The sequence below is a fragment of the Kuraishia capsulata genome, genomic scaffold (genome assembly GCF_000576695.1).
Source record: "Kuraishia capsulata CBS 1993 genomic scaffold, Kuraishia_capsulata_scaffold_7, whole genome shotgun sequence".
In the NCBI taxonomy this organism is placed as follows: domain Eukaryota; kingdom Fungi; phylum Ascomycota; class Pichiomycetes; order Pichiales; family Pichiaceae; genus Kuraishia; species Kuraishia capsulata.
Genome location: NW_019172956.1, coordinates 340,621 through 364,620, shown reverse-complemented (window position 1 = coordinate 364,620; position 24,000 = coordinate 340,621). Strand labels below are relative to the sequence as shown.

The 24,000-nt window shown below is 45.2% G+C and overlaps 13 protein-coding genes across 13 annotated transcripts; 6 read left to right on the top strand and 7 right to left on the bottom strand.

Moving 5' to 3' along the window:
* Positions 1-179: 179 nt before the first annotated feature.
* KUCA_T00005682001 (uncharacterized protein) lies at positions 180-1,838 on the top strand (the record flags this gene model as incomplete). Its single annotated transcript, XM_022601318.1, has 1 exon — positions 180-1,838. The coding sequence occupies one exon, from the start codon at positions 180-182 to the stop codon at positions 1,836-1,838; it is 1,659 nt and encodes a 552-aa protein (XP_022461672.1).
* A 34-nt stretch (positions 1,839-1,872) lies between these two features.
* Positions 1,873-4,719, bottom strand: KUCA_T00005681001 (uncharacterized protein; the record flags this gene model as incomplete). The annotated part of the gene is made up of 1 exon (XM_022601307.1): positions 1,873-4,719. One exon carries the CDS (start codon positions 4,717-4,719, stop codon positions 1,873-1,875), a length of 2,847 nt encoding a protein of 948 aa, XP_022461671.1.
* Positions 4,720-4,984: 265 nt separating this feature from the next.
* KUCA_T00005680001 (uncharacterized protein) lies at positions 4,985-8,236 on the bottom strand (the record flags this gene model as incomplete). The annotated part of the gene is made up of 1 exon (XM_022601296.1): positions 4,985-8,236. One exon carries the CDS (start codon positions 8,234-8,236, stop codon positions 4,985-4,987), a length of 3,252 nt encoding a protein of 1,083 aa, XP_022461670.1.
* A 440-nt stretch (positions 8,237-8,676) lies between these two features.
* KUCA_T00005679001 (uncharacterized protein) lies at positions 8,677-9,165 on the bottom strand (the record flags this gene model as incomplete). The annotated part of the gene is made up of 1 exon (XM_022601285.1): positions 8,677-9,165. The coding sequence occupies one exon, from the start codon at positions 9,163-9,165 to the stop codon at positions 8,677-8,679; it is 489 nt and encodes a 162-aa protein (XP_022461669.1).
* Positions 9,166-9,484: 319 nt separating this feature from the next.
* On the top strand, positions 9,485-10,795 carry KUCA_T00005678001 (uncharacterized protein; the record flags this gene model as incomplete). The annotated part of the gene is made up of 1 exon (XM_022601274.1): positions 9,485-10,795. The coding sequence occupies one exon, from the start codon at positions 9,485-9,487 to the stop codon at positions 10,793-10,795; it is 1,311 nt and encodes a 436-aa protein (XP_022461668.1).
* Positions 10,796-11,074: 279 nt separating this feature from the next.
* On the top strand, positions 11,075-14,065 carry KUCA_T00005677001 (uncharacterized protein; the record flags this gene model as incomplete). Its single annotated transcript, XM_022601263.1, has 1 exon — positions 11,075-14,065. The coding sequence occupies one exon, from the start codon at positions 11,075-11,077 to the stop codon at positions 14,063-14,065; it is 2,991 nt and encodes a 996-aa protein (XP_022461667.1).
* Positions 14,066-14,164: 99 nt separating this feature from the next.
* KUCA_T00005676001 (uncharacterized protein) lies at positions 14,165-14,449 on the bottom strand (the record flags this gene model as incomplete). The annotated part of the gene is made up of 1 exon (XM_022601252.1): positions 14,165-14,449. The coding sequence occupies one exon, from the start codon at positions 14,447-14,449 to the stop codon at positions 14,165-14,167; it is 285 nt and encodes a 94-aa protein (XP_022461666.1).
* Positions 14,450-14,650: 201 nt separating this feature from the next.
* KUCA_T00005675001 (uncharacterized protein) lies at positions 14,651-15,196 on the bottom strand (the record flags this gene model as incomplete). Its single annotated transcript, XM_022601241.1, has 1 exon — positions 14,651-15,196. The coding sequence occupies one exon, from the start codon at positions 15,194-15,196 to the stop codon at positions 14,651-14,653; it is 546 nt and encodes a 181-aa protein (XP_022461665.1).
* Positions 15,197-15,415: 219 nt separating this feature from the next.
* KUCA_T00005674001 (uncharacterized protein) lies at positions 15,416-17,239 on the bottom strand (the record flags this gene model as incomplete). The annotated part of the gene is made up of 1 exon (XM_022601229.1): positions 15,416-17,239. The coding sequence occupies one exon, from the start codon at positions 17,237-17,239 to the stop codon at positions 15,416-15,418; it is 1,824 nt and encodes a 607-aa protein (XP_022461664.1).
* A 360-nt stretch (positions 17,240-17,599) lies between these two features.
* On the bottom strand, positions 17,600-17,964 carry KUCA_T00005673001 (uncharacterized protein; the record flags this gene model as incomplete). Its single annotated transcript, XM_022601218.1, has 2 exons — positions 17,600-17,768; positions 17,822-17,964. 2 exons carry the CDS (start codon positions 17,962-17,964, stop codon positions 17,600-17,602), a joined length of 312 nt encoding a protein of 103 aa, XP_022461663.1.
* A 176-nt stretch (positions 17,965-18,140) lies between these two features.
* Positions 18,141-19,424, top strand: KUCA_T00005672001 (uncharacterized protein; the record flags this gene model as incomplete). Its single annotated transcript, XM_022601207.1, has 1 exon — positions 18,141-19,424. The coding sequence occupies one exon, from the start codon at positions 18,141-18,143 to the stop codon at positions 19,422-19,424; it is 1,284 nt and encodes a 427-aa protein (XP_022461662.1).
* Positions 19,425-19,659: 235 nt separating this feature from the next.
* KUCA_T00005671001 (uncharacterized protein) lies at positions 19,660-23,268 on the top strand (the record flags this gene model as incomplete). Its single annotated transcript, XM_022601196.1, has 1 exon — positions 19,660-23,268. One exon carries the CDS (start codon positions 19,660-19,662, stop codon positions 23,266-23,268), a length of 3,609 nt encoding a protein of 1,202 aa, XP_022461661.1.
* A 251-nt stretch (positions 23,269-23,519) lies between these two features.
* Positions 23,520-23,930, top strand: KUCA_T00005670001 (uncharacterized protein; the record flags this gene model as incomplete). Its single annotated transcript, XM_022601185.1, has 2 exons — positions 23,520-23,553; positions 23,632-23,930. 2 exons carry the CDS (start codon positions 23,520-23,522, stop codon positions 23,928-23,930), a joined length of 333 nt encoding a protein of 110 aa, XP_022461660.1.
* Positions 23,931-24,000: the final 70 nt, after the last annotated feature.

The following is a 24,000-nucleotide window of genomic DNA, read 5'->3' as shown; positions in this document are numbered from 1 at the left end:
TCAGTTCAATTATATACATGTAAATTAGACATCTTGCCAATACTTAGCCTATAATTGTAGAATCTGCGAAATTTCCTTTTCATGCGGCGTTCGTGTCGTCATCACACTACCATAAACATATTTTTTTTTTCACACATACAGTAAGCTTAACTTATAAAGAACTGACACAACCGGATAAAATGCAGTCTTCGGAACAAAATAAGACTGAAAGTTCCGATAATGCTGGAATTGCAGTGGCAGGCTCCGAAGGTATCACCTCCGAAATTCCCGCGGTGGAGTCTGTAGAGCCGATAACTTCATTGAGTGAAGCGGCCTCTGGTACGCAGATAGAAAGCGATATCATTGAAACACAGGAGATCACAGAGTCTGCCAAAGCCCGATTCGCGATTATTTCTGAAAATCTCGAGGAGAAATCTCAACATCAGAATAACGAAGATGAGGAACAGAAAACAGAAATAACCCATTACTCCTCTGACGAATTTGAGGTTGGAGAGCTCAGTTCAGACTCTGAGAAGTCAGATGACAGTGATAGTGATAGCGATACATCCTCTTCTGATGAATCTTCAGAGGAAGAAATAGATGATGATGATGACATGCAGGGTGCTGGTGACTCTGGTGAAGAATTGGAGGACGCCGGAGATGAGGTCAACGATGGCCCTATCATATCCAAGAACGAGGTTGTGGATGAGGCTGCACCCACCTTGCCTGAAGACTTCAAAATCGACTCTACTACTCCACTTGAATATGTGGGCAATATTTCTGCTGTTGTTGAACAAAATGTGATAATCAAGGCTAACGGGTCGGGTGAGTTCCGTGTTTTGAAAGAGAACTCCATTCTGTGCCTGGAAGATCGGTCTCCACTGGGTATGGTGTTCGAAGTATTTGGAAGATTGCAATCGCCTTTGTATAGAGTGAAGTTCAACTCGGATGCAGATGCATTGAAATATAAAGAGAGAAAAGGCTCCAAGGTGTTTTATGTTATTCCAAATTCGGAGTTCATTCTGACTGACAGCATCAAAGGTATAAAGGGTACAGACGCTAGCAATTGTCATGACGAGGAACTTCCCGAGGACGAACAAGAGTTTTCAGACGACGAGAAAGAGCAAGCTTCGAAACAGCAAAAGAAGAAGAAAAATAAGAGCAAGAAGCCAAAGACAAAAGCCATGGGTGAAAGACCTGCTTCCCACAATCTGCCATCTGATCCATACCGCTCTCAATACGTTTCGCTTCCAAATCCTGGATCTAGTCTGCCCCAAGCAAGAACAGAACCCATAAACAACCAGCAGGTCCATCAACAAATGCTAATGTTTCAACGACTTCCTCAAAACCAACCGCTGCCTCCTTTCAACAACATGCAGGGCAACATGCAGGGCAACCTGCTGGGTAACATGGAGAGTTTTCCACCTTATAACTCACAGAAAATCTACCCAAATGTGCAAAACGTGAATCCCGTTCAGCAGGCATCGTTGATGAACCAAATAAGTCAATTGAACCCACAACAGTTGAACGTTTTAGCTCAATTGAGTACCCAGTTCTCGTCACAGCAGGGAGCACCAATGCCAATGCAGAATCAAAATCAAAATCAGGTATATCCAGGTTTCAACCCCCAGTTGGGTGTTCCTCAATATGGCCAGAATAATTATGGTCAGAGTTATTCTCAGCCTCAGTTCCAAGGATCACAGCCTCAACCTGGTGCACCTGGTCAGCAAGGTCCACAAGGTCAGCCTGGCCAACCTGGTGCTCAATTCCATTCACCAGACTCCAACCAGTACAGCTACCCCCATCAACAACAGTATTATCCATTTAATGGCAATCAGAGGGGACCGGGACCTAATTAATGTTTATATATAATAAAAGTCGCTGTCTATTCGCCTAACTCTCACTCTCGTTTAGACGCAACAGAGCCTTTTCAGCAAGCTTGATGGCCTCACCAGGAAACCCGGAAATCTCGGCTATATCCAAGGCATGAGAATGATCGCTGATTCCTTCTCGAAGAGTGTGGTCAAATATCAATTTCTCGTCAATGGGGAGCACAGTAGAGCTTCTCCTAACAGAAGTCGCAGAAGACATGTAGAATTTCACTTTCTTAGCCAGTTCCTCATCCTCACTGATCAACTCTGCAATCTCAGGACCATAGTGTGTAGCAAAAAGAACTTTGCATGAGCTATTCTTCACCAAATAAGAAAGCGAGGCAAATGCAACAGCAATTCCTTCTCTCGTGGAAGTTCCTCTACCAAGCTCATCAACAATTGCAAGAGACCTCGGAGTAGCATCTCTTAATATCACTGCAGTTTCGTTCATTTCCACCATGAACGTACTTTGGTGACGATAAATGTTGTCAGAAGAGCCCACTCGAGTGAAAATCTTGTCGATTACTCCAATATTAGCAGAAGCAGCCGGGACATAGCAACCCATCTGAGCCATGATAACTATGATGGCGTTCTGTCTCAAAAACGTACTTTTTCCTCCCATATTTGGTCCGGTAATAACCCAAGCACTTGCTCCTTTTGAATCTAATTCACACGAGTTGGAAGTGAAATTTTCAGAAACCACTAAGGAATCCTTCAGACCCTCCTCCACTACCACATGACGACCTTCGTGAATGACCAGCTCTGTTTCCTCGTTCACCTCTGGACACACCAAATTTTTGTCTCTTGAAAGTTCTGCAAATGACATCATCAAATCAAGAAACTCTATATTGGGAGAAAGTTTTCTGAATTTGTGAGACAAGCCCAGGACCGAATTTTTCAACTCTTCTATAAGTCTGTCCTCTTCCTCGAATATGGCCTGCGAAAGATAAATCATGGCATGTCCCAGTCGTTTCCATTCGTTGCTTATGATTTTGGCACCAGACTTATTCTTATCCTTATAAGAGATTCCCGAACTCTCGAGAACGGTTGTCAATGACTTACTGCTAGACCTGACATCGATCACGAACTCACCGGTTCGAAGGTCTCTGGAAAATTTGAGAGAGCCGGTGAATCCGTGCTTCAAAAGACTCTCACGAACTTCTTCTTCTAATGAGCTTTGTTTCTCGATATGTTCATTGAACTCCTCCTTCAATTTCATCAGTTTAGCCGAAGACGAAGGTTTCACAGACCATGCACGATTTTGGTTCCCAAAGTCAATCTTTGGAAGAACCGGCAAACTTTCAGAACTTGGCTCTAATTGTTCAGAAATGGTTCTTGCAAGTATTGCAATTTCTTCATCTATTTTCAGACAAGATTTGATCAAACGTTTGAATTCGGCTGGGGATGTTTCCACCAAAAGTTTCATCTCTTGGATCAGAAACACAGTTCGTGATAGATCCAAAAGCTCAGACGCTTCGGCCCTGCTATTGGCAATTCTTCTCAGAATTCTATTAACATCAGACATGTTCTTTAAAAGACTTCTGAGCTCGTCAGTAATAAGTCTATATTTCAGAAAGATCCTCACAAACTTCTGCCTTCTGCTGATCTCAGCGACATCGGTAGACGGTGAAAGCAGCCAGGTCTTCAACAAACGTGATCCTTGAGGTGTGTAAGTATGATCCAGAACTGTTGATAGTGCTCCTGTTTTAAAACCGCCTCTGATGGTGCTGGTGAGCTCCAAGTCTGTAGCAGCCCGTGAGTCAATACTCATCAATGACTCAGGAAGCGATCTTTGAGGCAAGCTAAATCCCACATTATAATTCGGAATGCATTCGTCCAAATAATTCAGAAGCATTGTAGAGGCAGCTTTTTCCTTGGTGGACCATGTTTCTATTAGAGATGTCATGAGTCTGGGGCTTTCCTGGAACCTATCTAGAAACGAAGAAAGCTTCTTTCTCGAGCTTGGAAATGCTCTTCGAGTGATATAATAATTCCTAATATCACCAAGTTCAGGATACCAACGACCTGAGACCAGTTTTTCAGTGTCTATGGACCTGTCTATCACGATTTCACTAGGGTTGATCCTGGTGATATTGGGCATGAGATCGTTCAAATTGGTCTCTAGTATATGAAAATTTCCCAGTCCAACATCAGCCCAGGCTAGTCCAATTTTCATGTTCGCCAAATCCTTGAATGGGTCATCGGGAAAGGATATAGTAAGCAGGTAGTTGTTGTAATGGTAGTCTCTGACTTCGTCCTCCATGACAGTACCAGGAGTTATCAGTCTGGTCACCGGTCTCTCTATTCTGTTAGTCACTTTATCAGCAACCTGATCACACACAACAGCCTTCAACCCCAGCTTGAAAATCAAATTTAGGTATTTGTTCAATCGGTAATCGGGGAACCCCGCGAAAGCCACATCCTGTTTCTTCAGCTTCTTCTTTGTTAATGAAATACCCAATACCCCGGCATATTTCTCTGCCTGTTCAAAGTAGAGCTCATAGAATGACCCTACCTGAATTAGCACCACATATTCCTCCTGGAGAGAACTGTACTTATCGATGGTATTCTTGATCTGCTGATAGAATGTTGTGAACTCCAGTTCTTCATCATCCACACCGTTCTCGGTTGTTTTTTCGGAATCTTCCCTTCCATTAGTTTGAGGCAGTGCCCCAAGAGCACCGCTATCGATTTTGGGAAGGTCTTCTAGTAGAAAGACAGTCTTGGTTGATTTTTCATTCAGACTCTGTTCATGCATTCTGATAGACCGCGTACTGAATGCGCAACGCGCACACCGAAAAGCGCTTCCCGTTATTAGTCGCACTCGCGATTGGCGAATCAAGCATCTTGCCTCCCTACCGGTTATCATCTATCAAAATAGCGGTTTTCGAACTATTTTCTAGGCTTTTCTGTGTGCCTCTTATAAAGAAATCCTTAGGGCAAGGTTGAGTGAAAGCTCATCGCGAGTCGGCCCGGACGCGCGCGCCTGCAGACTGGCTGTGGGGGAAAAATAAAATATCGAATTGCATTCCAGCCAGACATGGAGACTGAAACATCAAACTCGTACGGAGACCTTGATTTTGAACATCAGTGTTGCTTCTTCATCTTCTCTTATTATACATATAATACAATTATCAATTAAGATACCCTTTACACCCGGGCGCCCCACACAAGCATGGAATCCTTTCCTCATCGTTGGTCTCTCTCTCAAACTTGTAATCGTAAGTAAGCTCTTCGTTGGTCCCGATGTCTCTGAGAGCATATATCACAATTCTTTTCTTACCTTCCACCTTGATAATCTTCGCAGTGCAACTGGGAACACAACAATGGTTGATGAACCTTGCGATTCCACCTTTCTTGGTCGCATCAATAACGGTGTTCTCGTCAACTCGGAACAGATAACTTGAACCAATTCCAGACTTGAGATACTTCTTCTCCCTAACCTCGGCAACCTGTTGCCTCAATCTTTCTCCAACGTACTCTATGATCATCTCCTTAGCGGAAATTGGTTCAAGAGCATAAAGACCCCAGTTATGGATGGCTGACCTAGCAAACGAAACAGGCTTTTTTCTTTTGGTCAATTGGTTGAGGTCAAGAATGTCGGTTTCGCTTCCGAGAATCTGCTTTTGAGCACTGATATCGGCCGCAAATCTTCTGTTATTTGCACGATTGACACGCGAACTGTGGCCGGCATTGCTAGCCTGGACATCTTCCTCCTCAGTCTGAATGGTATTTAATGGTTTGTGGACCTTACGCCTATGAGGCAAGTAATTCACTTTTTGACTGTCCAGGATTTTCTGATATCCTTCCGTCCTGACTGATCCAGTCTTATTTTGAAGCTCCGGTATGGTTACTTCTTCAACTTCTCCAACGAAAGATGATGGGTGCATGCTATCGCTTACGTGAAGCTTCTTCCAAGCCCAGTACTGCAGATTGCCCAATGTAGACACATCTGAAGAGTCGCTCACTATGGATTTCAGAAGCAAGAAGTCTTCATCATCTTTCACAATGCCTTGTATAGTCTGAAGGTTTGTTAGAGAAGGCTGGGAAGGCTCATCGAAAACAGGTATCGGAAGCCCCGTCGTTGGTTGATAACGTTTGTCCAGCTTGGCATAGTCTTGATTAACGAAGAAAGGAGTATCAACCTCCATTTCGGTGCCCTCGGTTTTCACCTTCAGCTCAGGTTCAGGAGATGTGGGCTCCGAAGCAGAGTCACGTTTTCCCTCTGATTTGAACTCAACAGATTCTTCATCATCAGAAGAGAATGAGGTGGAAACAGCAGTACCGTTTTTGTCAAGCTTCTGTTTCTTCTTAGTCTTTTCAATATTGATCGCTTTCTTATTCTCCACCTTATCTGAAAGATTTTCCTTCTCTGCTTCCTCTTCATCCTCCTCCTCTTCGCCTTCAGAGCTTTCGTAGTTCAGAGCATGTGCCATCGGCATCAGGTTCAATCTGGCTTTCCTATCAAGGTGTTTTCCGGTATCGGTCAAACCAGTTGAGGATGTAGGCGCTTTTGCTCTTCTGAATGTTGGAAGCTGAGCTAGAGACTGACTGTTTCTTCTGACACCTGGCAGATCTGGTACAAAATCGCCAGAAGTAGGTTGATTGAGCTTTTTCAAAGCCAACTCATCGCGCTCTTTCTTCTCTTGCTCCTCTTTGAGTTTCATAATCGATTCTGGAAAGTTCACAGGGTCCAAGAAATCAAGAATTGCGGTCGCAATAATCTTATCCCTGATGTCTTTTGTTAAATAAGACTCCAACTCTTTGGTAATCAAAGCACTGGCCTGGGATGGCACTGAGCCTCTGATGGTGGAAGAGGTGGTCTCATTGAAGTCTGGAGGGACTAACAGTTCCATATACATCTTGTACTGGAATAGTCTGCGACCGTCCTCCTTGTGGAAACAGCGTGCTGCTTCCTTCAGTGAACTGAATGCCACGTAGAAACCCGAATAATGGGTCAAGACTCTACTCCACTCATATCTGTCAAGAGTTCTCTTGATATCATAGGGTGCAATATCACGGGTAGGCACATATCTGTCTGGAATCAGGATACATGGCATCCCTTTGATATGCTTCTCTATGTCACGAGGAAAGACAATCTTGCTGCTATCCCTAATGTGGCGGTCATGACTGGTAAGCTTTGGAGCATTCAGGAGTGTCTCTGCGTAGCTAAGCACCTCGCGAGAGGAATTCTTTGAGGACAAAATCTCGCTTAACGCTGCTATCTCTTCTACTTCAGATCGCAGAAAGGCTGGCACTTTGGGGGCCGACAAAGGAGGTTGATTCACAACTGAAGGTAGCTTCCTTTCTTTTGGAGTAACCCCTCTGGTAGCAGATTCCTGTTGCTCCTTCCTGCGGAGATCCCTCGCTTCCTTTTCCTTCTGAGATTGCTCCTCTTTCCGTTTCTTATATTTCAGCTTCTCCACAGCCCTTCTTGTGGTCTCATTCAGTAGCCTGTTCTCAACGTTCATTCCCGTCTGTATCGTGGTACCAGAGATTATGCGCTTTTTATTGGTCTGCTGAACAGCCTCTCTAGCTGCTGAATGAGCCTTGTCAACATCGCCGTCAAATGACACCACACAGATGCCAAGCGGAACAGCTGTCACCGGGTCATTGATCGACTTGAATTCGATGATAGTCCCGAAAGCCTTGAAGATGTTCTTTAGTTGGGAGACTGGCGTAGAGCTTGGAAATCCCCATATGACCACCTCATTAGCCGGCTTGGGTCCAATGGAGTGCTTGTCAAACTGGTACTTTGGTGGAATAAGCGACTTGAAAACGCGCTTATTAGACTTTCTGCCTCTCTTTTCATAGAAAGGATACACAGTTCCCTTTCTTGGATCAACTGCAGGTTTTGCGGACAGACTAGGTACCTTATACAACGGTTTGTTGCCCTTGGAGGGATCCTTCTTGATTTCCGGATCATAAATGACCATATAGTTCTTCTTCGGCACCAGCTCGCTATTATCAGTCTTCGAGACTACGGAGATGAGATGGTTCTGAGGAACAAGCGTAGCTTCTGGAATTGGAGATGGCTCCTTCAAAGAAAGCTCATCCGTAGCTGACCCGTGAGAACTCTGGTTTTGATACGCTGGTCTGGAGTTCCTCTCCTCGTAGCGTGGCTTGTGGTGTCCTGACAGGGATTGGTGATCGTTGTAGTATTTTTCATCGTCGTAGCGATAACTGCCAGAATTTGAAGACTCAAAGCTTCGACCTCTGTAACCATCTCCATCCTCGTAGATTCGAGAAGATTTGCCATAAGGTGCCCGTGAACCGCCTTGTGAACCGTTGTGCGACCCGTTATACGACCCGTTATACGACCCGTTATGAGAACCCTTATACGAGTCGCTATGCTGATGACTGTGATCAGGCCTTCGAAAAGACATTCCGGTGGACTATAAGAAAATGATTCGATACTCCCTTTGTTGAATATCCGCGAAATGCAACACACAACTAGAACAGGTATCTATCAAAATAGACACAAGGATGAACAGTGGACAGCGTTCAACAGATCAAATATGCGTCTATCAAATTTCAGCCTGAGCACTCGGAGAACTTAGGAACCTAAAACTCCAGGTCTTTTTGATCCCACTGAATTATTTACTCGGCAAACACTAAGAATGCTTTTGTGTGAGGCTCTTGTTTAAAACGAACGCTCGCGATTCTGTTTACCAGGGTACTAAGAATTGGACAAATACACTACGTGTGGCGGTGCCGGGGTTGGGGCCTAATTATGTAAGACTTGTAAGGAGAAACCTCTTTGACGAAAATTTCGAATAAATCTAAGACTGAAAATGATTAAAAGATAACAACAAGTTTGCTCCGTCTATTTGGTCCTAATATGTTTCAAAGGACCAGTGGAGTGCAAGAAGTTGATGGAGTAGTCCTTCTTCTTGAACTTTCTCTGTCTTGGTTCCTGGACATAGTAGTCCCAGCCTTGGCCAGTGGCAAATCTTATGGCACCTTCCTTGGTGTCAAATGCCATTATAGTTCCCTGCATGTAATCGGCACTTCCCTGGTAACCCATCATGTCATTCTCCCATCTGTTTCCTTTCCCTAGCACTTCCCAGTCCAACTTCCAGTTTCTGGTATTGTGCTTGCCGCTCTGAGTAGCCGACTTGGACTCCTTCCAGATTCTCACGACTCTGTCAGAGGAGAGAGAGGGTGGAGCTCCACTCACAATCTCCTTGGGCAACCCAGACTGCTCCTCCGTGAGCGTTGGGAGTTTTTGTGATATAAGAGCAGATGCAGAGAATTGGCGGCTCATCTGCATAGCGCACTGCTTGGACAGTTGAAGGTTCTTAAATGCCAACATTTTGGTCGTTGTATTGCTGTCTTGTGCTTGAGGGTGTTTACCTGATATTCTTGTAATCAACTAACATCTGGTTGGCCAAACCTTTGGTTTTAATCGTTATTCCACGACCTTTTCAAACACCCTTCAAAACTGGGAGCGGCACTCTAATAGTCGTGAAAAGGCTAAATCAGCAATTTACTAAATGCGGAAATAACCCTGTTCGGGCCAAACGTGTCGCGTTTTTCCAGATCGACAAATCAATCCCTAGAAGGGGTGTGATCCCTGAGTTTTGACAGTTCATCACATCTTTTTTTCTTTCTACAATCACAAAATATCGAATATGACCTCGAGATTGATTCAACAAGCTATCCAGGATGTGATTCCTTCCCAGGATAAACCATACCCTCCACAGCTGATTTCTTATGCGACGACGCTGTCTTTGACCTCGACCCAGAAGTCAAAGTTTCTTCAGGGGGGCTACGAGTTTGCAAAGTATCACTTGTCAGTGTATGCTGCAGTTGTCCAATTGAAGGAGAGATTGAATTTGCCGGATCCAACTACTGATAAAATTCCAATCCCACCCAAGCAGGTCAACAATATAGTGAACTCGTTTCTGCAACTCATCATTGATCCGGCTTCCAACCCTACGACACCGAGAAAAAGAAGGATGACGCCAAGCCTGACACCTTCCACCCGTTCATCTAAAAAGAGGAACGTTAATACACAATTGGCCACTCCAGAAAGCACACCCACAAAGCCTAAAGTGGTTCAATCATTGAAGGATGCAGATGAGACATCTTTGAAGAGCGCAAATAATGTGAACGATGTAACGAAAAAGCTTTTGGATCTGGCTGACGCAGAAAACTCTGAGGATGTCATTGACGAGGACGACATATTTGACAGCCAGGAGGAGTTTGATTATGGTAGTGAGGAAGACCCTGATGAAATCAGTGATCAAGAGTACACCGAGCCAGGCATCAAAATACACACACCTCGAGCCTCGCCGGCGAGAAGAGTTGGAAGGCCGAGGAAAGTCATTGAAGATGCCGATAGTCAATCACCGGCTGATTCCACGCCAAAAAAAAGAGGTCGTCCCAGAAAGCACCCATTACCAGAAGAGACTGGAATCGCCCTTAAAGGCAACTCTGCTCTAATAGATGTTCAGATCGAGTCGACCAAAAAGCCAATGACTTTGAAGCAATTGGAAACATTCTGTCGGCGACTGGATATCCCATTGGCCACTATTCAGAATATTATTCTGAGTTTCAACGAGTTCAGAAACAGGATCAAAAACGAATGGGCTTTACTATGTGGCCTGGTCGCTGTTGCATATACGCGGTTGTACCATAGTGAATGCAACAGTGAGATTGGCGTGAAGAAGAGCTTTTATGACAATCTCCATGAGCTGCAGAATGGAGGATTGCGCAAACAAGACCTAGGCTACTGGGTGGGAGTGGTTGAAAGATTGGTCTCGTCTAAGCAATGGGTACGAAACCTGGAAATGGTCTCCGGAAACCCTGAAAAGTGGATGGAATTACCAACTATCGGCGACATGGTAAGTGCATCAGTTAGATACACCAGTCATGCTTATCTCAAAATGTTTGAGGATTGGAAGATGGCGTTCTGTGCCGAGTTCGAGATTAAGCTGTGAAAAATGTCAAGGGACATTTATACCTCTCGAAACGGGAATCGTCTCAGTAGTGCAGGGACTCAATAATGTTTAGTGAAAAATCGAAACCTCGAGATATGTAAACTAGAAACGAAAGGTATACGCGAACCGTCACAAGGTTCAAGGACTCAAGAAGGCTTGATTATTGTTGTAAAAGCATATCAGTGGCTACGGATTTGCTGTGCTATCTTATCTTACGTCGACTAGTGGCACTTCAAGCTTTACCTGCACATCTATAGAGGCACTGAAAAATCAGCCCCAATGGATCACACAAGTTCGAACATACCCTCGAAAAGAGGTCACGAACTTGACCAGAATTCACAAAACTCAGCAGTTCAGAAAAACAAAAGACAAGATGTCTACAAAAACTCAGCTATGGATATCGATGAGGATATCGACGGTTCAGACGACCAACTAGATAGCCATTCAGATATCGGATCTCCATCGTATTCACAACAAGGCCATCATGTGGACAACGACAGTATTTGGCAGAAAACAGTTGAGAAAGTGGTCAAATCGGTTGTTTCAATCCATTTTGCCCAGACAGCTAACTTTGATTCCGAGCCGTCGTTAGTCAGCGAGGCCACTGGGTTCGTGGTGGACTCGGTAAGAGGTCTTATTCTGACCAACAGGCACGTTGTTGGAGCTGGACCTTTTGTGGGATATGCTGTGTTTGACAACCACGAAGAATGTGAGGTCAAACCCATTTATAGAGATCCGGTTCACGATTTCGGGTTTCTTCAGTTCGACCCAAAGGGTATCAAGTATATGGAGGTGCAGGACCTGGAGCTTAGACCTGAGCTCGCTAAGGTGGGTTGCGAGATCAGAGTTATTGGTAATGACTCAGGTGAAAAGCTCTCGATTTTGGCAGGTTTCATCTCGAGATTGGACCGTAACTCGCCGGACTACGGTGGGATGACTTTCAACGATTTCAATACCGAGTACATCCAGGCAGCTGCAAGTGCGTCTGGGGGTTCTTCTGGATCTCCAGTTGTCAATATCGATGGTAATGTTGTTGCTCTTCAAGCTGGTGGTAGTACTGAGTCATCTACAGATTTCTTTCTTCCGGTTTACAGAGTGTCCAGAGCCCTGAAGTGCATCCAAAACGGAGAGCCCGTCACCAGAGGATCCATACAGGTGCAATGGGCCTTGAAGCCCTTTGACAAATGTCAGAGACTGGGATTAAGACAAGACACAGAGAAGAGAATGAGGGAAAAATTTCCAGCCTTAAATGGCTTACTGGTGGCCGAAGTCGTGCTTCCCCAGGGACCAGCAGATACGCTTATCCGAGAAGGAGACTGTCTGATTTCCATAAACAACATTGACATTTCCACCTTTATCACCGTGGACGACATTCTGGACTCTTCGGTAGGAAAAGTGATCAATGTCACTATTCAGAGAGGTGGTGAAGATATCAGCTGTGAATGCGTTGTGGGCAACCTTCATGATATCACTCCAGACAGATATCTGACTGTTGCTGGGGCTTCTTTCAACTCGGTGAGTTACCAGATGGCTCGTCTATACGATATTCCTGTGAAAGGAGTCTTCTTGAACGATGCGTCAGGTTCATTTCTGTTTGATGAGAACGAGAGGGTTGGTTGGATTTTGGATCTCGTCGATGAGAAGGAGACTCCAGACTTGGACACATTCATTGAGATTATGAAACAAATACCAGATGAAACGTGGGTATCGATTCAATGTCGTCATTTGACCGATTTGCATGTGCCCAGAACGTCTGTTGCTTGCATTAGAAGACGTTGGAACCCAGAGATGAGAATGGCTACGAGGAACGATACCACTGGTTTGTGGGACTTTGAAACTTTACAAGAGCATCCCCTACCACCAAAAACTATTGTTCCACATAATGCCAAGTTCATCGACATTCCCACCGATTTAGAGGGCTGTGCCTCAATGGTGAGGAGCTTTGCCCTGGTGGGATCCACCATACCATTCCCTCTCGATGCCTATCCAGGAGTAAGAGGAAAGACATACGGTTTGGTTGTAGACGCAGCCAAGGGCTATCTTGTGGTTTCCAGATATGCCATTCCCCACGATATGGTGGATATCCATGTCACCATTGCCGAGTCCATTGTGGTTCCAGGCAAGGTGATCTTTCTGCATCCTTCAAAGGGCTATGCTATCGTGAAGTACGATCCATCTCTGGTTCTAGCGCCCGTCACCACTCCCAAGTTCAGCAAGACGCCTCTGTTGAGAGGTGACAAGGTCATCTTTGTTGGTTATAATATGAATTACAGGGTTGTGACGGATGAGACTAAGGTGTCTGATGTTGCCTGCTTGGGTGTTCCCAGCAACCCCACGGCCCCCAGATACAGAGGTACCAATCTGGAGGGTCTGCAGATCGACTCTAATCTCAGCTCTCAATGTGGCTCGGGAGTTCTTTGTGATACCGATGGTACGGTTCGTGCGCTGTGGCTAACGTATTTGGGTGAAAGGACTGGTGACTGTGATGCTGTCTACAGACTGGGACTTGACATCACCGAGATTAACCCAATAATTGAAGAATTATCCAACGGAAGAGTCCCTGATCTAAGAATGATCGACGCTGAGTTCACCACTATTTCTATTGCAGTTGCAAGAGTGAGAGGTGTTCCTGAAGAGTGGATTCAAAAGATGGAGGAGGACGACAGTGGAAAGGACCGTCTCCAGTTCATCATGGTACTTAGGTCCAGTGCTCAGCTCTCTGGAAAACCATCCGTTAACCTAGTAGCCGGTGATACTGTGCTTGCCATCAATGGCAAACGTGTGAGTAGGTTCAGGGACCTGGACGTGATGCACACCAGTCAAGAGATGACATTCACGGTTGTGAGAAGAACGGAGATAATTGACGTTGTGGTGGAATCTGAGCCACTAGACAGTTTCAACACCAACCAGGTGGTTTTCTGGGCAGGTGCCTGCATCCAGGCTCCTCACCATGGAGTCAGACAGTTGATGAGAAACATTCCTTCTGGTGTTTACTGCTCTGCCTCTACCAGTGGATCACCTTCTAGGCAGTACGTCATTGGAATCACCAACTTCATCACCCACGTGAACGAACAACCTACTCCTGATCTCGATTCTTTTCTGAAGGTGGTGAGAACCGTGGAGGACAACACATACTGCAAATTGCGCATAGTGTCTTTTGACAATGTGCCATTTGCCCAGACCTTAAAGGTGAACTACCACTACTATCCAACAGTCGAGTTCAAAAAAGATGCCAATGGCGACTGGAAGGAGCAGGAGCATAAGCCATGATCTCATTTACATAAATTCCAAAAATGAAGTTAACTCTTACTATTCACATGACATTAAACACACACACACACACATATACACGTTGGTACCTAAGGGCACCTAAAGGTACGGCAGCATCTTTCCCAGTCTCTTCTTCATGTTTCCGTGTCCCGACGATGTTGCCATGGCCGTACCTGTATGTTTCCGCAAAACAGAACTGGTCCACGAAGCATTTCCGTGCTTTCTTCCTGACAGCCCTCTCTTGTAGCCTCCTGCGGTCTTCCTCCACCTCTTGTAGGCAGATCTGTTGGTCTTCGCAATGCCTCTTGTGAACGTTGTAGGCGTGAAAACCGAGTTCATAAAGCTCGTTCTGGTGAGCAGAGGCGCGAACAGGTTCCCAAACATTTTCAAGCTGAGTTTTCCGAAAGAACTTGGTGTGCTAGTTCTATTGAAATATCGAAGTGCCCAATGGTTTGAATCTCGTTGAAGAAATGGGAATTGTGCTGTACACAACTTTTCACGATCTGATACATACACATTGAGGGATGATTGAAACTATTGGATATTAAGAAAATTATATATTAGATTCGTTCATTTCGGCATCTATTAGTCCTCGTCTGAATCGTAACCTAACACCAAACCAGAAGCTTTCTCCTTTGCAGTGCTGGAAGGCTGTATCGGGACTGTGCCACTGTCTGCTTGGAAAGATGAAATGCCCTTCTTGAGGTTTGACAGCTTTTTTACCGGCTTTCGCACAGGCTTTCGCACCTTTTGCAGTGTTACAGATAGCTGTGGGACTTTCTTCTTCTCGGTCTTTGAGTGTGTTGTTTCCAGCAATCGCTTGTACTCTTCAAGCTCGTCCTTCTCTCGGGATCTCAACACTTCTTCTTTTGCTAGGTCTTCCCGTTTAAGCTTGTCATAAAATGCTGCTTCTTTAGAGTCCATTCTGTACGACGAATTGGTCTGCTCCAGCTGCGATCTGTACTCAGCATACCGTTCGGCTCGGTTATCTTTCAGCTGGTCAGCCAGCGACTTCCTCTCATCTGATTCTTTCTCCTGAAGATACAGTAATGAATCTTCCTTCTCCTTCAGCTCTTCCCGTGCAAGTTTTTCGGCATCAATACTTCCATCGGCAACAAATCGCGACGTCATATAAAGAACAGTCCTCACGGCTTTGACCGTAAACCTTGAAAGTTTTTGAGACAGAAGCGGATTCTGAGCCGCGTACTAACAAGTTTGATTGACCCGATAGTTAAAGGCAGAGTACGGAAGGTCGTGCAGTCTACATATATCCGTCAACCTTTAGAAATTACAACTGGCTAATGTAGTGTTGTTTTGATACTTATTTACAGAGATTGCAACCTGGAAGCCTTAAAAGCCGGCGCCCATGGAGTGAGCAAGCATCAGCTCGTTCAGCTTGTTGTTCAACACAGGATCTTCCTTGGTGCGGATCTGCATCTCAGCAGCCAGGTAAAGGGCAATCGCTTGAAGTCTATCTTCATCAGTACCAGCAAGGCGGGCAGCTTCTTGGAAGTTAGAAACAGCATTGTTAACGTCTTGCAGTTGCAAGTAAACTTGACCCAAAATGAGCTTGACGGTTTCGCTCTTTGGATCAACCTCGGCAGCAGAGACCAAAATATTCTTGGCTTCCTCGAACTTATCCAACAACGAAGTTGGAATCATCTGCTGTTGGGCTTCGCTTATAACCAGCTGTGCCTTGTTCAGCAAAGGACGTGCACCCACGTTGAAAGTGGGGAGAACCTCTTGGAGTCTGGCTGCAGTGTCGAACTCCTTCTTTGCAAGCTCAAGTTGTCCACGATCTTGCAAAACCTCACCATAGTAATATGGAATTTCTGCCGAAGTTGGAAACTTCCTTCTGGCCTCAGTGAAAATCTCATCACACTTCTTGCCTTCGCCTAGCTTATAATAAGTGCTACCCAGCTGAATGTAAGCATACAGATTATCAGGGCTAAGCTCAAGAACCTTCTCGTAATGCATTTTGGCATCGTTGAGCTCTCTGGAGAAATAGCTGTACTGGCCGATTTGGTAATGAATGTCTGGGTTTTCGGGCTCCAAGGTGAGGGCAGTGGTGAGCTCTCTGGTGGCGGCCTCGACATCGCTGGAATCGAGTCCAAGTAGGCCAAGAAAAATATGCGATCTAGCTCTTTCAGGGCACATGGAAACGGCCTTCTCGTAAGCAATCTTAGCCTCATCGTTGGCACGTTTGAGGAAAAGCATGCTTCCGTGGAGTTCGAATGCAATAGCAACCTTCAAGGAAGGCTCGGCATCGGCATATCTCTGACAGGCTTGGTTCAAAGCAACATCTGCAGCATCATAGGACTCTGGGGTATCCTTCTTGATGAGCTGAATACCCTCTAACAAGAAATAGTCACCGGAGCCTTCTTCGGCGTCTTCTAGAGTCTCTGGAAGACCCTCAATTGGCAACTCCTCCTTCAAAACAGAGAAGAAAGAACTCAAAGTGGCAGCAGAAGGAAGCTCGTGAGATGGAGTCGCATACTTCTCAGCCATGACGGCTTCTGCATGTTTCTTCAAGACACGTTCAAGAGTGGCATCGGCAGCCTTGTCCTGGAACGAGGTGTAGATGCTGTAAGCAGTCAAGTCGAATTCGGCCTCAGCGTACTTGCCCAGATTCTCATAGGCAGCCGCACGTCTGATAAAGCACTTAGTGTAATCAGGTCTGAGTTTCAAGGCAGCAGTACAATCCTCAACAGTCTTCTCGTCATCCTTCAAAGCAGAGTGGCAGGCGGAACGGTTGGAATAGTACACAGCATCCAGTTTGCACAACAGAGCAGAGTCATAACAAGCGATCGCCGCATCGTAATTCTTAGCTTTGAAATACTGGTTACCCTGCTCCTTCAAAGCAAGAGCCCAGGTGTTCTTGTCCTCTGCGCTGAGAGCCTCAACTTCGGCAGAGCCAAAACTGGGCAATCCAGTGGTCTGACTGACAGGGTAAACGGTATCAGTAGGAACATTCACCTTGGTCTGTTTCTTCTTGGATTTTTTGGATTTTGACGACTTTGGCTTGGGTGCTGCCTTGTCTGAGTCCTGCGAGACATAGTAATAGTAGGCACCAGCAACAGTGGAGGCACCAACCAGTGAGGTGATGATCACCGCTGATCTATGGGTCGATATCCACCGGGTAATCCCCTCTGTAAACGATCCAGACGAAGACATTGTCCTAGACGTGATTGATTTCAGGCGAGAAGCAGAGTGATGGGGTTGTTGGGGGAATGACCATTGCCGAGCGCGAGGGTAAATTTCGTCAAGCTCGTCAAGGCTCGTCGATTTTGGGACGGGAACTACTGCTGACGTAAGCTGTAATGGCCAATGTAAGGATATGACTTATTTCTGTGGACTAGTTGATGTTACATTACGGGATATACTTATGTCTAGACTTGGGTATATTTTGTGACACCAAAACTGCGGTAGGGGTACGTTGTGTGTGGCATTTCGTAGTATGTACATTAACTTTTAACAACGGAGACCATAAACAGCCGCCCGTGGTGAATACCCACAATCTGATCTTTGTTTTATCTACCACGTTCCCTCTCGCCTCTTCAACATCCACTCCTTCTTGCACTCTCGATAAGCCTTGAAGTATTCCGCACATACTTCGCGGTAGTCATCCTCATGGCTCTCCATGCATCTCACGGCCATCTTGGAAGATTCTGCGCATGGATCGTAGTAACGCGATGGTTCTTTCCTGTATCAGTGTTAGTCCCAATTCGTATACAACATCTGATGAATCTAGCTTACACGAAAAATGACTTGCTGTGCAATTTGTCCAGAGGCTTATCAGGATAGTACTGGAAGTCCTCTACCTTGCTGGTCTGTGGGGCAAAGTCCACCTTTGCCTCTGCTGCAACGGAGCTCTTAGGAGCAGCATCTTTGCCGCTCATATTCAACTTTCAAGCCAATAAAAGTTTTGTGAAGCAAAGATTTATAATGAAATCAAACGCTAGTGCTATTGCTTCTTCAAGAAGCTGATCCGAATGAAAAGACCAGCGGGTGTGCAATACTCAACTTAATTTTTCAAAAGATAAAAAGATTAGAAAGCCTCGAGTGCGGTTCAACCATGACCAATAAACAGGCCAGAAACATGTCGGAAATAGGCCAGACTTGCAGGAGATGCAAAAATGAAGAGGCTGTGTTGATTTCAAGGAAGGAGCCCTTTTGCGGAGCTTGTTTTGTACACTTTATAAGGGGAAAGCAGCGGAAGTCTATGATGAGTGACGATTTCAAAGTGAAATATGGGGCGAAAGAGAAAGAAATAACCAAAGTTTTGCTTTCATTATCATGTGGATCATCTTCCTTAGTTTTGCTCGATAGTGTTGTGTCTATGCTGAAGGAACAAGCCATACAGCACAGAAGTCGCCAGGGTTTCGAACTAGTGGTGGCCATCATAGACACGCCGTCTCAGCAGACTCTCAAACCAAAAGAGTTCATACAAAAATTCAAAGAGTCAGTGGAGACCAGCAATTTGAGTGTGAAGTTCAAGATATTCGAAATGAATTCCATGAACATCAGCAAAGATGAAATACAAACGTTAAAGATTGATACGGCATTCCAGCTGGATGTTCTGCCTTCAGAGATAGAGGGTGACAGCATGACTCTGACAGAGTTGCTTGACCAATTTTCCTCAAAATCCACCAAACAAGACTTTGCAAGTGCCATAACAAGGAAACTCTGCTTTGGGATGGCTAAGTCTCTCGATTGCGGCTTTGTGCTATTAGGCCATTCCATGACCAGACTGGCCGTGGAGGTGCTCTCTCTGACTGTAAGAGGGCGGGGCTCAGAAATTGGAGATGCTTTGCATGATGGCGAGGTCTCTTCTGAATCCGGTTTAAGGGTTATTTATCCTTTACGCGATGTCCTTTTGTCCGAAATTGAACAGTACATCCGGGTGCAGAATCTAACCCATCTGGTTCCATTGGAAAGCCCCGAGTACCCGAAAAGACTACTTCGTAACTCCAGCATCGACGAGATGATCTGGGATTATTTCAAAGATGTTGGAACTAATTATGCTGAAGTTGTTTCGACAGTGGTAAAAATCGGGGACAAGTTGACGAGCGTCGAAGTCGGAAACCCGTGCAAGATATGCGGTGAGTTAGTGGCAGATGATCCCTCGCATTGGCTACGCAAAATCACCGTGAATGAGCCTTTTTGTGATGAAACAGTCTCAGTCCAATCACCAGATTCTTCTCGCTCAAAACCCTCGTCTGACGAAGTTCACCAGACCATATGCTACGCTTGTATTGTGAACATGGTTATCGAACCTGCAGATCAAGCACAATGGCCCAGAAAAACGTCCTTCGAGTCTGATGTTTTGGAAGAGTACATAATTGATGATGATGACTAGCCATGAAGCTATTGTGGTAACTTATGACTTTATAAATATTTCCTAATTTCCGAAATTTTGCTAAATATCGCCAAAATATGATTACCTAAGCTGCATATGTAGCTCACACTATATGCAAGTCATCGCACGCAGGGATGGCCCATATGCTCGCACCATAATAACCACGTCTTCATATTAAGTCTTTTGTACATGCGTTCAATTTCACCAATTGTTGGCTCCAAGACTCCATTCCATCATGAATAGATTCCCTAAAGAGGTTACATCCATTCCGTCACCTCTGGTGATAGTCCAGGGTCTTGGAAAGGATGGAATACCAGAGGGATCACCTAAGTCAGAACCCGAACACAACACTCCACGCGATGCCTCTATATCGATACCAACAATTCACAGTATAGAAAATCCTCTTCATGGCGCCTATTGCGAGAATAATGAGGCTATCACGCGAAGTTTCCCTAATATTTCAGCGGCATCTGGACTTGAGTTGGTAGCTCTCTTCAAAAGGCACGATGTCAGCGATCGTTTCTGGGACTCTTCTCTGGCATCCACTTCAACAAGCAATTCCAAGTTCAGACTGAAATTTGTGAACGAGTATAGTCTTCCGGCGTTGAAACAGCAAAAAAGGCCCCATTCCGATGCCACAGTAACGGGTTCCAGTTCGGCCTCCTCTGATACCTCTTCGACGACTGACCGTACCAGTTCATCACCTCTGTCTCCCTTCAATGCTGAATCTGAGTTATCGTCTGATAGTATTCTGTCGCTCCATTGGTTGCAGAAATATGGACAATTGCATCCGTCAGTTTTCATCAGTGTTCACGAGCTGGAGACTGATATCACTGACCCGGCTCAGATCAAAGAGGCAGATGCATTGATAGTGAAGGAATTGCTTGTTCAAAAGGAGCAGTTCTTCAAGAGGAAAATAAGGTTTTTGTCGATCGTGTTAAGCTCAGAATCTGGTGAAAATGACCCTGGTTTAACTGGTCGTATCGAGTCGATAAGGAAACTGACTGGACTGCCGTCTAGAACAGGACTGCTTTTTCTTCCAGCCGGAACACAGAGGGAAATGGACGGTTTTATGGGTGGATTACTGCAGCTGCTTCACTCATGGACCAATGACTTTTACGCTTTGATGGAGAGACGAATCAGGAAAACTTTGGCCAAACCAGCTCCATCTTCGTATGGATCGACTTCCTACGATGCCAGGTATTCGTTGAAACTAGGATTGATAGCGCAGGCTAGACGAAATTTCGATACGGCAGTCAAGTCTATGGAGCACTCTTATGAGAAGCTCATAGAAGTTTTGAGAACAAAGAGCCAGTATGATCGTGTTTGGACTGAACTACGTCTTTTAGTGGATATGACTGCAATGCACATCACCAGACTGTATTTGGCCTTGGGAAACTCAAATGTCGCGTACAGAAAGTTTGAGATTCACATTCAGATTGTGAGCGGATTGCTATCGGATAAGTCCATTGCTCTTGACTCTTATACTACTTTGAGTTGGTTGTCACTACAGTACGCTTGGCTGGCGGAGCTGGTGGAATGTGTTCCTTCGACAATTGTTCCTACCGATAGGTCGTTCCAACCTTCATATGATGTCAAAGGAAAGGCTGTTCTTGGTGAGAGTGTTGATTCAATGCCACAAGGAGGCTTTTTGTTCCTTCGCTCGGTGACATTCCTGAGGCAGAGGAAAAGTATGGCGACCAAGACCTCTCCAAACTCAAAATCTACTGACCCATACATGTCTCTACCGCTTTCTGATGAACTGCAGTTTGATTATGGCGAGCAGATAATACACTATCTTGAACGAGCTATTGAGTCTTTCGAGAGAGGGAAAAAGTCCAAGTTCAGCAGGTCCGAGTCGTTCATCTACTTCCAGCTGGGCGAGGAGCATTTTCTTAGACACAATTATGGCATGTCTGCAAATAACTACATTGTTGCTCTGTCTATAGTAAGAAATGAACATTGGAGTTTCATTCTTTCCGTGGCATTGTTCCGGTTGTACAGATGCTCTCTAGAGTTTAAGAACTACGAGGATGCAATCTCGCACCTGCTGGAAATTTGCACCATCAAGGAGGAATTATTGGATCCTAGAATCAAGAAGCTCCCAAATATCTCCGATGAAATTCCCCAGAAAATTGAGAATGTCAGCTTCAAATCCGACACCAATAGAGGTCTCTTCACGGGCTCAGTGTTGTTCAAGGCTCCTTCCAATGAGTTGTCGGAGCATTCAGAATTTCAGCTGGCTCTGCAATCATCAATGAATAGCCTCATACCTGAGATAACTGTCAAGTCCATTAGCATTGAGTTTACAGGATCAATACCAACTTACATCATCCAGCATGACCCTGCAGCCTCTGAGAAACCATCAACCAAAATCACGAACTTTCTGCGAGATGATTCCGGTAATCTCTGTGGATTTGCCAATCTGAGCTTCAAGTCCAGGGAATTCAAGGTTTTCCAGTTTGACATTCTGCCTACTTCAATTGGGTCATTTCGCTGTGCTGGAGTGTATGTGACTGCCGAGACTGAAAAACTGTCTTTTAACTGCAACTTGCCTCTTGCACATACCTCGTTCAAGGAAAGGCATTTTTGGTATCCAAACTCTGACTCCTTGTTGGTGAAGGAAGTTGTGAGATCAGATGATCCTGCCGGTGTTAATGTTATTCCGAGACACCCTAAGGTTAAAGTGGACCTCGACTTCAAGCCCAACAGTTTTGCAGGTGATCCGTTTGTGGTCCATGTAAGTCTTGAGAATAATGACTTTGAAGGAGTTGGAGTGGATCTAAGCGCAACTGCTAGTCACAATTCTCAAGATCTCAAGGGTTACTGGCTTGGAAACTCCGCTGCTGATGAGTCCAACACGATTTCCGAGTCAATAGACGTCTCCACATCCAAGACATTTGGTCTGGTAGTGAACATCCCAGCAGATGCTTCTGTTGGCAAAGGAAGGACTCCGCTTGCAATTGGGCTACATTTGACATACTATGTGGGAAATGATAGAAGCATTCCTGTGACCTCGAAAAGAACAATTACCATACCGGTATTGAGTGCTTTTGACTCATTGCTGGTTGTCAATCCCAGAACATGGAAAACAGGTATTCCATCACCATTCGTGGTGGACACCAGCAAGCCAATCAGTGCTATTCCCCTTCATCGTCGCTTATGGTGCGCCATGATTGACGTCAAGTCGAACCATCAGAAGCCCATCGAGGTGATCTCTGCTGAATTGCAAACACGTTCCACCACAGAAGGAATTTCGTGCATTATCGTGAAATCTGACAAGCATATAGATCCCAGAAAGCTGCAGAATGGTGAGACAAAGTTCCAGTTCCATTTTGTCTCAGAAGTACTTGATGGCCAACCCAAGAGGAACGTACAACTGGAAGCAACCCTGCTCTTTAAGTACCGTGTTCTTGATCCCACCAAGTCCGAGGAAGAGCAAGCCCTTGTGAGCAAGTTCCGCACAGTACCCTGGAAAATAGCTTTGCCTCAAACAGATCCTCGTGTTGTTCTGGATGTGACTCCTCTGGAAAGCTCTGCTGAAGCGCATCCTTATGAACTGAACTACGTGATTGAGAACCCTACTCCTAGAATTTTCCAATTCTCCACATCTCTCGCAGATAACTCAAATTTTACGGTTTCAGGTCTTCGAAACCAGACTTTCTCTGTGCTTCCCTTCATGAAACAGGAACTGAAGTACCGAGCTATACCCATCGGTGAAGGCTGGTTGAAGCTTCCAGAGTTCAAGGTGTATGACCTCAACTACAAGGTTAATCTCCCAACCTTGGTGGCTACTCCCGAGGCAAAGGCATCTGACAATGGAGATATCTACTTGTTAGCATAAAATAATAATTATTTCCGATAAAATCACCTTCGTTTGCAATTTTGAAATTATGCACGTCAACCTGCAGACGTTACGTGCCCTGGGTAACCCAATACTGCCAAAAACCGACTGGTTGGACAATTCCATCATTACCAACGTTGAAGAGTACAGCAATGGCCACTACTCGTTTAGCTTTTCGTTCAGCCTGGAGACCAATTACTCAATTCAATAGAGTCAATTCTACCAGAACTTTCTTCTCGTCCCCTTTACAAATGTCTGAACTCAAAATTGAAAAGATCGCACCAGGTAAGTGCTGAGTTTTACACCAACGCCGGTTTCTTGTCATGACCCCTCTCGTGTACCCTGTTTCTAACTCTTTTCCAGGCGATGGTAAGACTTTCCCAACCGTTGGCAGTCTTGTGACTATTCACTACGAGGGTACCCTCGAGAACGGCAAGAAGTTTGACTCCTCCAGAGACCGTGGCAAGCCATTCCAAACCTACATCGGTGTTGGTCAGGTGATCAAGGGCTGGGACCAAGGTATTCCAACTCTTTCTCTTGGTGAAAAGGCCAAGTTGACCATTCCAGGTCCTCTGGCTTATGGTCCACGTGGTTTCCCAGGTTTGATTCCTCCAAATGCCACCTTGATCTTTGAGGTTGAGTTGCTTGGAATCGACAACTAGAATGTGTAATTCTGGATGCTAACATAACTATGGAACATAATTGTTGAATATGCTATGCAACGTGAATCTT